We start from the raw sequence: 9,442 nt of genomic DNA, 5'->3' as shown, positions 1-9,442 counted from the left end.
AAGTTTTTCACAAAACATCATCGAGTCAATTTTATTTTGATTGGGTCCTTTTCTGACCTTGATCTTTGAGTTTAAGATTACTAATCACTTTTTTATTGATTGTGAATAGATTTGACTGAGGGGAATGGTAAAAAATCAAGCCTAAGAGCTTTTGTTTTGGGATATTGAGTTCTAAACACTTTTCTCTCTTTTCTGTTTTAATCTTGCTTCTTTACCTGTTTACATGCTTTAATATGTTTATATAGCTTAGGTTTATATAGTTGTTGTGTTTAAGATTACTAATCACTTTTTTATTGATTGTGAATAGATTTGACTAAGGAGGACGGTCAAAAATCAAGCCTAGGAGCTTTTGTTTTGAGATATTGAGTTATAAACTCTTTTCTCTCTTTTCTGTTTTAATCTTGTTTCTTTACCTGTTTACATGCTTTAATATGTTTATATAGCTTAGGTTTATATAGTTGTTATGTTTTAAAGCATGTTAGGTTGTTAGAATTCTTGTTTTGAAGTCTTGCTCTGTTTGCTGTGTTACTAGGGTTTCTGGGCTAAAACCCACGTGCGCATAATCTTGGCTGCACACGTAGGCTTGTTCATGCATGCACATGATCCTGCCAAGAAACCCTAACCCTAATTTTTCTAATTTCGTTTCTTATTTCACTTGTAATGCTTCTATCTTAGATCCATTTTCATATATTCATGGTTTTGAGCTTCTGTTTCACATGTTTGTTTGTTTGCTCTTCACATGTTAGAATTATGGTTTATCTTGTATTTATCTTGTTTTAATGTCATGAACACACATTCACATGTCCATGCATGAATGCCATAGGTGCTAAGGTGTAGCAAGGTAAGAGCAACCACATCAGTGTGTCTAAAAGATTCCGTCTATTTTACACAAAATATCTACTTTTTCTATTTTACACCATCACTTTTACAAAACACCCACATCAGTTTATCTGTTATACACACATTTTTATTAAAATAATATTTTTCCTTACTTTTTTTATTATTTCCCACCTACCCCCACCTAACCCTTCTTTTATATCTGAATACACCCCTTTCCCTTCTTCTTCTTCTTATTCTTATCTCTATCTCCGCCACTCTTTCTTCTATTCTTTTTTTTTTTTTTTTGAGAATCTTTTTCTTTCCTCTTCTTCTTTTACAATTTGGGTTTTATACTTTTATTATAGATGATGATTTTGGGTTGGGTTTGATTAAGGGTAGGGATTTTGGGCGGAGAAAGCAAAAATTTTGGGTGGAGAAAATGGTGATTTTGGCATCTTCTTCAGCATCTTCTTCTTCTCCTTCTTCTTTTTTCAATTTCGGTTTGATTATTTATATGAATTTGTATATGGGTTTGATGAATTTGGATTTAGATTTAGAACGATTTTGATGATTTTATGTTGTGTCCATGTTGTTGTGGTGGTGGTTGGCGGTATTGGGTTGCAGTGGTGGTGGTTGGCGGTACTGTGTTGCAGTGGTGGTGGTTAGCGGTGCTGGGTTGTTGTGATAGTCAGCTGCTTCTTCTTCTTCTTGGCATTGATGAGTGGGTGAGAGAGGGTCTGATAAGGCAAGAGAGAGGAGAGAGAAAAAAATATAAAAAAATATATAGAAAAGCTACAGTAACCGTGTAAATTTACACGGTTACTGTAGCTCATGAAAATTTTTAGAAGACTTTACACAATTTTACATGAGCTGATGTGCGAGGTTTTTTGACCAAAATGTGTAAAATAGAGGAATTTTTGTATTATAGAAGACTATCCACCAACTGATGTGGATGCTCTAAGTGGGGTAAGTCATGCATTGGTATGAACATGCACTTTAATGATGTAATGTGTTGTTTGATGTTTGATTTCATGCCTAAAAGTTTAGAATACATGTGATGATCTATGTTTGTTTGCCATGCCTATCTTTCCGCCTTGCTCTTGTTGCTACCTTGTTTGAGATGAATGTTAAGTGGATGACATGTATGATAGTAACATGCTAGGGTTTATGTTATACCATGCTAGATGAATGCTAGGTTGATATGACATGTATGCTAGATGTATGTTAGGGTATGCCATGATAGATGAATGATTAGGTCTTTTGGGATAATTGATGTCATGTTGTATGCTTAGATGTATGCTAGTGTGTGTGTGAATTAGAATACAATATTGAGTGTGACTTTAATAGGGTCAAGACATAAGACACAATGAGAGGAAACCAACCCCAGGGTTGAGTGGTTTTGAGTGCCTAACACCTTCCCAAGACTATACCTTAATTCCGAACCCATATCTCTGGTAGTAAGATCAATGGTCATTCCTTAAAAAAACGCTATATATATGGTTCCTAGACTATCGCAAAAACTAGGTGGCGACTCTTAAACCCATTGTGTTCACACCACTGTCAACCGTTAACCAGCAAAACTGCTACTGGTACAACTGACTTCTTTTGTTTTCCCCTTTTAGTTGTTGTTCTTGGGATTTTCTTTTTGAATCCTCTTATCCTTTCGAGTGAAAATTTGTTTGTGTAGTTTTGGTAGCTATAAATTTCTTTTTTCTTCCCATTCAATGTCCACGCACTACCGCTGATGTATTGCATTGTTAACAAAAAAAAAAAAAAAAAAAAATCAAAATTGCAACTTTTGCTATGTTTTTATTATATTGTTTTACTATTGTATGTTTTAAATTAGACAACTTCCAAATTACACCATGCTTGCAGCCGTGACTTGAACAGTGTCTACTACAAGTCTATGCCTATGGCCCCTTAGTCCCACTGAAACCTCTTCTTCTAAAAAAAAATTATCTTTATTCTCTAATTTTGGGTAATACTTAGTAACTTCATCCACTTTTGATTTCATGAAAGTATCTGTATGTAAGCAATTAGCATTGTGGGTTTGAAGGTTTTGTCTTGGTTCACTGTTATTGACATCTTTGTGTTTGTCCTCTATGTGTTTGTTTAAATTTCCCAGTGAATAATTTGATTTAGATTAACTTTAATCTCTTCTCCCTAAATCTTGGGTTTTTCTTTTTCAGATTTATGACTCAATTTTTGAATAAAATTTTGTTATTCAAATTTAATCTTCTCTACTTATGCAACACATAGTAAATTCTCTCTAACCTCCACTACCAATTAAATTTGGCGTTGTGCTATATTATTGCCTTAGTTTATGTGTCCATTGTTGCATTGGAATTTGGAACATGATCTAATCAAGGCTAATAAAGTTGTAATGGAGATGAAATAAGTTGCATATATTTTTAATATGTACATGCATGTTATTTGGTGGTCGAGTTGCATTGCCTTATAGTGTGTTTGCTCTTCTTGCATATATGGTAGTTGGGAAAGAATTTGTGATGAAGTCTCTGATCTTTTTCCCTTTGATTCATACAAAACATTTTTCATGTTCTATAAGTGACATAACTTTTGTTATCATGGATTTCGAAAGGATAAAATTTCGTTATATTTGCATTTATGGTACAAATTGACATAAAAAAAATTTAGGGATAATTACACTAAACCCACCTGAAGTTTGGCCCGTTTGCACTTTGCCTACCCATGGTTCAAAACTTATCATTTTGCCCACCTGTACATCAATCCGTTACCCCCCTGTTACCCACCTCACCCTCAGACGTTAGAAAAACACCCTTTTATGCCAAATTAGAACATAACACGGATCAAACAACACGAACTCACTCTCTTTTCCTCCCGAGCCCTAGAAATGCGAAAAATCCATTCTGCATCTGATATTGACATACCGTTGCAAGTGTAAACCTAGACGAGCAACGGGTTGTTCGAGTGACTAAAATCCTAGTAAGAAATCAGTCACTGTTTGGGTTTTTACTTTTGGGCTTGTGGTTGTTTTATTGTTTTTTGAGTAATCAATCAATGGTCAATGTTACATGTAATGGAATGAGAATATTGGTTCTGTTTGTTGATATTTATGAAAAATGTGACCACCTGTTCTTTGGATTTGTGTTTGTTTATGGGCATTATGTCTGTCGTGATCATTGTGTCACATAGTGGACCCAAGTTTCTACTGGGTTTAAATTTTTAGTATTTGCATGTGCTATTTAGTAAAACAGAATCAAAAGAAAAGCAGAAAATGTGGTAGTTGGGAAAGAATTTGTGATGAAGTCTCTGATCTTTTTCCCTTTGATTCATACAAAACATTTTTCATGTTCTATAAGTGACATAACTTTTGTTATCATGGATTTCGAAAGGATAAAATTTCGTTATATTTGCATTTATGGTACAAATTGACATAAAAAAAATTTAGGGATAATTACACTAAACCCACCTGAAGTTTGGCCCGTTTGCACTTTGCCTACCCATGGTTCAAAACTTATCATTTTGCCCACCTGTACATCAATCCGTTACCCCCCTGTTACCCACCTCACCCTCAGACGTTAGAAAAACACCCTTTTATGCCAAATTAGAACATAACACGGATCAAACAACACGAACTCACTCTCTTTTCCTCCCGAGCCCTAGAAATGCGAAAAATCCATTCTGCATCTGATATTGACATACCGTTGCAAGTGTAAACCTAGACGAGCAACGGGTTGTTCGAGTGACTAAAATCCTAGTAAGAAATCAGTCACTGTTTGGGTTTTTACTTTTGGGCTTGTGGTTGTTTTATTGTTTTTTGAGTAATCAATCAATGGTCAATGTTACATGTAATGGAATGAGAATATTGGTTCTGCTTGTTGATATTTATGAAAAATGTGACCACCTGTTCTTTGGATTTGTGTTTGTTTATGGGCATTATGTCTGTCGTGATCATTGTGTCACATAGTGGACCCAAGTTTCTACTGGGTTTAAATTTTTAGTATTTGCATGTGCTATTTAGTAAAACAGAATCAAAAGAAAAGCAGAAAATGTGGTCCCTCTGTGTGCGTTGCATCCGAAAAGCAAAACAGAAACATGCAACTGTTTACTCTTTTGTTGTTTACAATTCTTTAATTGTTAATTGTATGCGTGTCAACTGGTAATTTGTTATTGCAGATGGATGATGAAGTGAAATTGGAGGTACATTATGGGAGTGCTTTTCTGTGGAACCCTAGTTTAGAGTACTTTGGTGGGAAAGTTGAAATAGTGTATAGGGATCCTGATTTGCTTAGTTATTTTGAAATAAAAGGTATATGTGAGGAATTGGGGATTGATGAACTGTGTAGGGTTCATTATTTAGGTCCTGGGGGCAACTTGGAGCAAGACTTAAGGCTCATAGAAGATGATCAAGATGTGGAATCCATGTGGAAGCCTAATGAGGGAGGGCCAAGAGACACCATCATACTGTATGTGGAGAGTGGTAATGCTCCACTTGCAGTTGAAGTTCCTGATGGTGCAGGGGTTGGTGTAGGAGCTGGTGCAGGGGCTGCTATAGGGGGTGCAGGGGGTGGTGTAGGGGGTGGTGCAGGAGCTGCTACAGGGGGTGATGGTGTGGAGGAGGAGTTTGATTGGTTGAATGAAGGCCTGGAAGGAGAAGACTTTGCTGATAACATTTTTGGTGAGTCTTCTCCACCTCACACAGTGCCACATGAGCCTAACACTGTTCCAACCACTGATACACCTCATCCAAACACTGATACACCTCAGCCAAACATAGATGCACTTGGCCCAAGCAATGTTCCTCCTCCAAACATAGATTTAGATGAAGAGTGGGCTGAACCAGTTTTAGAGGATGATATTGCAAGTGTGGATAGTTCTGATGATGAGCAGGGGCCTGGCAATTTGGAGTTCAATGAGAGGACTAATATGGAAAATGTTAGGTTGGCAAAAGGGATGAAGTTCCCAAACTCCCAGGTGTTTAGGAAGGCTTTGAGGGAGTATGTGATTCAGCATCACATTGATGTCAAGTGGAAGTTGAATGAGAAGAAGAAGATTTCTGTACATTGTAAGAACAATTGTGGATGGAGGTGTTATGCCTCAATGGTGACTGGAGAGTGCACATTTGAGATCAAGACACTTTATCCTGAATGTACCTGCCCCCTAACATTTAAAAATGGGCAAGTTACATCAGCCTATGTGGCAAAGAGGTATTTGGAGGATTTTGGTAAAAATCCTAATTGGGAGGTCTCAAGTGTTAAGCACCATGTGATGCAAAAGGTTTCAATTGATTTAAGTCTTAGTCAGGTGTATAGATCAAGGAAGGCAGCTAGGGGGCTAATTACTAGGAATGAAGAGGCTCAGTATGGCCTACTTAGAGATTATGCAGAAATGATATTAAGGACAGATGTAGGAAGTAGGGTGATTCTGCAAACATAGGTGGAAAATGAGAATGCAGAGCCTAAGTTTAAAAGGATGTACATTAGGTACAATGCTCAGAAGGTTGGCTTTCTAGGTGGTTGTAGACCCTTTGTTGGGCTGGATGGATGCCACTTGAAGGGTAGGTTTGGTGGGCAATTATTATCTGCCACTACCAAGGATGGAAATGACAATATATTCCCAGTGGCAATGGCTGTGGTTGAGCAAGAGAACAAGGATAGCTGGACCTGGTTTTTGGAGCAGTTTGCAGATGACATTGGCAGGCCAGAGGAGCTCAATCTAGTTTTCATCAGTAACAGGCAGAAGGTATTATCATCTAGCTCATGTTCATGACTTCATTACATGCTTAACTTTTTACATGCTTACCTTTTTACATGCTTACTTACTAACATTGAATGCTTACTTGATTGCATGGCCTTTTACCTGCAATGGAGACTCTATTCCCAACTGTGGAGCACAGGTATTCTGTGAAGCACATATACAACAACTTCAAGGTTAACCACAAGGGCATGGAGTTGAAGAGTGTACTGTGGAGGTGTGCTGGCACAACATCAACCAAGGAATTTGAGAGAGTGATGGACCATCTTAAGAGTTTGGATGAAGAAGCTTGGAAGTACCTGGCTGATATAGAGCCTGCACAGTGGACTAGATCCCACTTTTCTTCAAGAGTTTTGACAGATTGTATGGTAAACAATCTGAGTGAGAGTTTTAACTCTATGATTGTGAAGGCTTGAGACAAGCTCATCTTATCAATGTTGGAGTGGATCAGAGTTAGGCTTATAAGCAAGCTGTATATAAAGAAGACTGGCATAGAAAAGTATGGTGGCAATTTGTGTCCAAGCATACAAAAAAAGTTGGAGCAGTTAAAATTAGAGTGTAAGGGTTTCTGTGCAGTTCCTTCTAGGAGGTTTGTGTATGAGGTTGACAATGAGAGGGAAAGGCATATGGTGGACTTAGTAAATAGAACATGCAGTTGTAGAGTATGGGACTTGACAGGAATCCCTTACAAGCATGAAGTTGCAGTCATTTTTGTGAATCGTGAGAAACTAAAAGACTACACCCATCCATGCTACTACAAGGATGCTTATGTGGAGACATACAAGACACCCATACCTCCCATGCCTGGCCAGTCTGAGTGGATGTCAAGTGGCCAACTCAAGCCTGTTGCACCTACTATCTATAAGCCACCAAGCAGGCCACCCATGAAGAGGAAGAGAGATGCTGATGAGCCGAACCCTTATAAGGTGTCTAGAGGAAACAAGCCAATGAGGTGTGGAAGGTGTCAACAGGAAGGGCACAATGCAAGGGGATGCAAGGCCAATATCACTGGTGAGACAGCATGTGAGAGGAGGGAGAGATTGCAGAAAGGGAAATCTGTAAGTTTTTACAAAATTTTTTTATTCAAATGCAAAATTCCAATAACCGACACTGTAAAAACATGTTCATATTTGGTTGTAAGGAAGTGGAAGGTCTTCTACACACAGACAAGGATCCCAGGCTCCATCTTCATCACAGACCCAATCCTCAGCTCAGCCCCCACCAACACATCAGCTTTATTCTATGGCCTCATCCAACCAGGCAGCAGGGTCACAGCCACAAGCTCCAGCTCCATGGTTAGGGCCACCAGCTCCATGGTCACAGAACCTAAGTCAATGGTACTCTTCAGACTTCAGGTACACAGTTAGAGGAGCTCCTTGGTTCTCTTCAAGCCAGCCAACACCACACACCCCTGCAGAAACATGGGACAGTAGAGCACTATCATCACAGGTACTGTAGTGTTAGATTTGATGTTTTATTCATAAAATTGTGATACTGGTAGCTAACATGTGAATTCTTGTACTTTGTAGCCTACAAGACCACCTGCTACCAGAGGAGCTGCTTGGAGAGGAAGGGGTGATGCAGCTAGAGCTCAGAAATGTAGAACAAGAGGTGGAAAGGCCAGTTTTGGTGGGAGAGGCAGGGGCAGGGGCAGTAAATGAAGACTAAGTCAAGACACTTTTATTGCTATGTATAATGTATTAGGGTTATGTAGTGTTAGGGTTTTATGTAGTTTGTAGACAATGGCAGGGCAGACAATGGCAAGACACTTTTTTATATAGCTGTTCAAACACTTTTTGTATTTTTGTAAGTTTTGTAAACATTGGGCAGCTGCAACTGTTTTGGTTGTTGTACCAAATGCCTTATATTTACTGGTGGTTGATGAAAGACTATTCAATGCCACCTTAAAATATGTATACAATTTCCTAACTTAATGACAGGTGTTCAGAATTATTGTTCTGATTATTGCAGTTTGTCATATGAGTTATTATTATATGAGTTTGTTTATGTGTGCAGGGTGTATGTGTTGAATAGCAGGTGTATGTGTTGAATTTGTTGTCTTTTCTTGCAAGTTGACAGATTGTCATGCACTTTAAATTCACTTTCAACACAATTGTTTTCACACAATGCACTTTATGCACAAACCAACACAGCTCACAACATCCAACAAAACACCAACACCAACAGCTCACAGCTCACAAGTAACCAATTCACTTTAAACAAAAATACCAACAGCATCTAACATAAATAACACTTTATCTTAAAAATGCTTATATTATTAAGTGGCTTCAAGCCAATAGCATCTACCACCTTACATAGTTCTCATTTTCAAAAAATTCTTTCATAGTTCTATTACAATACAATTGAGGACCAGATTATATTACAACCCATCAGGCAGACTCAATCTCATCATTCCAACATTTTCACTTGAGCCAAAACTTGAAAACAACATAACCAAAAAAAAAAAAAAACCATGACAGAATTAGTGCAATTCTGCACTTTCTCTCTTGCTTTAAAGCTCTCACTGCTATCTCCTTGGCTTGAACAGAGGAAGCTACAAACTTTCTCTCCCTCTCAATGGCTTTTGCTGCCCTGTCTTGAGCAATTTCTGCCATTTGGGTAGCTTCTGCTGCTGCCTGGGTAGCTTCTCTTTCCCTTTCATGTGCAAGTTGCAGCTCACTCCACAGTAAATCTAGCTTTTGTTGCACCAAATGGGCAGCTTCATTCCCACACATACAAGTGGGATTATCAATTCATTTAAAGAAAGGGCACTTGGGACCAATCTGTTCATAAATTGAATTGAACACATCACATTCCAATCTCACGTGAATCAGCTAGATTAAGTAAAAAGTATACTTACCTTATATTGGCTACAACCCAGAAACCT

At 38.1% G+C, this 9,442-nt stretch overlaps 2 protein-coding genes across 3 annotated transcripts; both read left to right on the top strand.

Annotated features, from left to right (window-relative positions):
• Nucleotides 1–4,977: 4,977 nt before the first annotated feature.
• LOC126700673 (uncharacterized) lies at nt 4,978–6,237 on the top strand. The gene has a single exon (XM_050398884.1). The coding sequence runs from the start codon at nt 4,978–4,980 to the stop codon at nt 6,235–6,237; it is 1,260 nt and encodes a 419-aa protein (XP_050254841.1).
• A 301-nt stretch (nt 6,238–6,538) lies between these two features.
• On the top strand, nt 6,539–8,492 carry LOC126700032 (uncharacterized). Of its 2 annotated transcripts, XM_050398012.1 has the most exons (3): nt 6,539–7,613; nt 7,697–8,004; nt 8,085–8,492. In XM_050398012.1, exons 1-2 carry the CDS (start codon nt 6,990–6,992, stop codon nt 7,853–7,855), a joined length of 783 nt encoding a protein of 260 aa, XP_050253969.1. In that variant the 5' UTR covers nt 6,539–6,989; the 3' UTR covers nt 7,856–8,004; nt 8,085–8,492. The 2 variants fall into 2 exon arrangements, with proteins under 2 accessions (XP_050253969.1, XP_050253968.1); XM_050398011.1 differs by having other exon boundaries at nt 6,539–8,004.
• The last annotated feature ends 950 nt before the right edge of the window (nt 8,493–9,442 follow it).

Source organism: Quercus robur, chromosome 9 (genome assembly GCF_932294415.1).
Source record: "Quercus robur chromosome 9, dhQueRobu3.1, whole genome shotgun sequence".
In the NCBI taxonomy this organism is placed as follows: Eukaryota; Viridiplantae; Streptophyta; class Magnoliopsida; order Fagales; family Fagaceae; genus Quercus; species Quercus robur.
The sequence above is the reverse complement of the archived record's forward strand: the minus strand, read 5'-3'. Positions and strand labels throughout refer to the sequence as shown.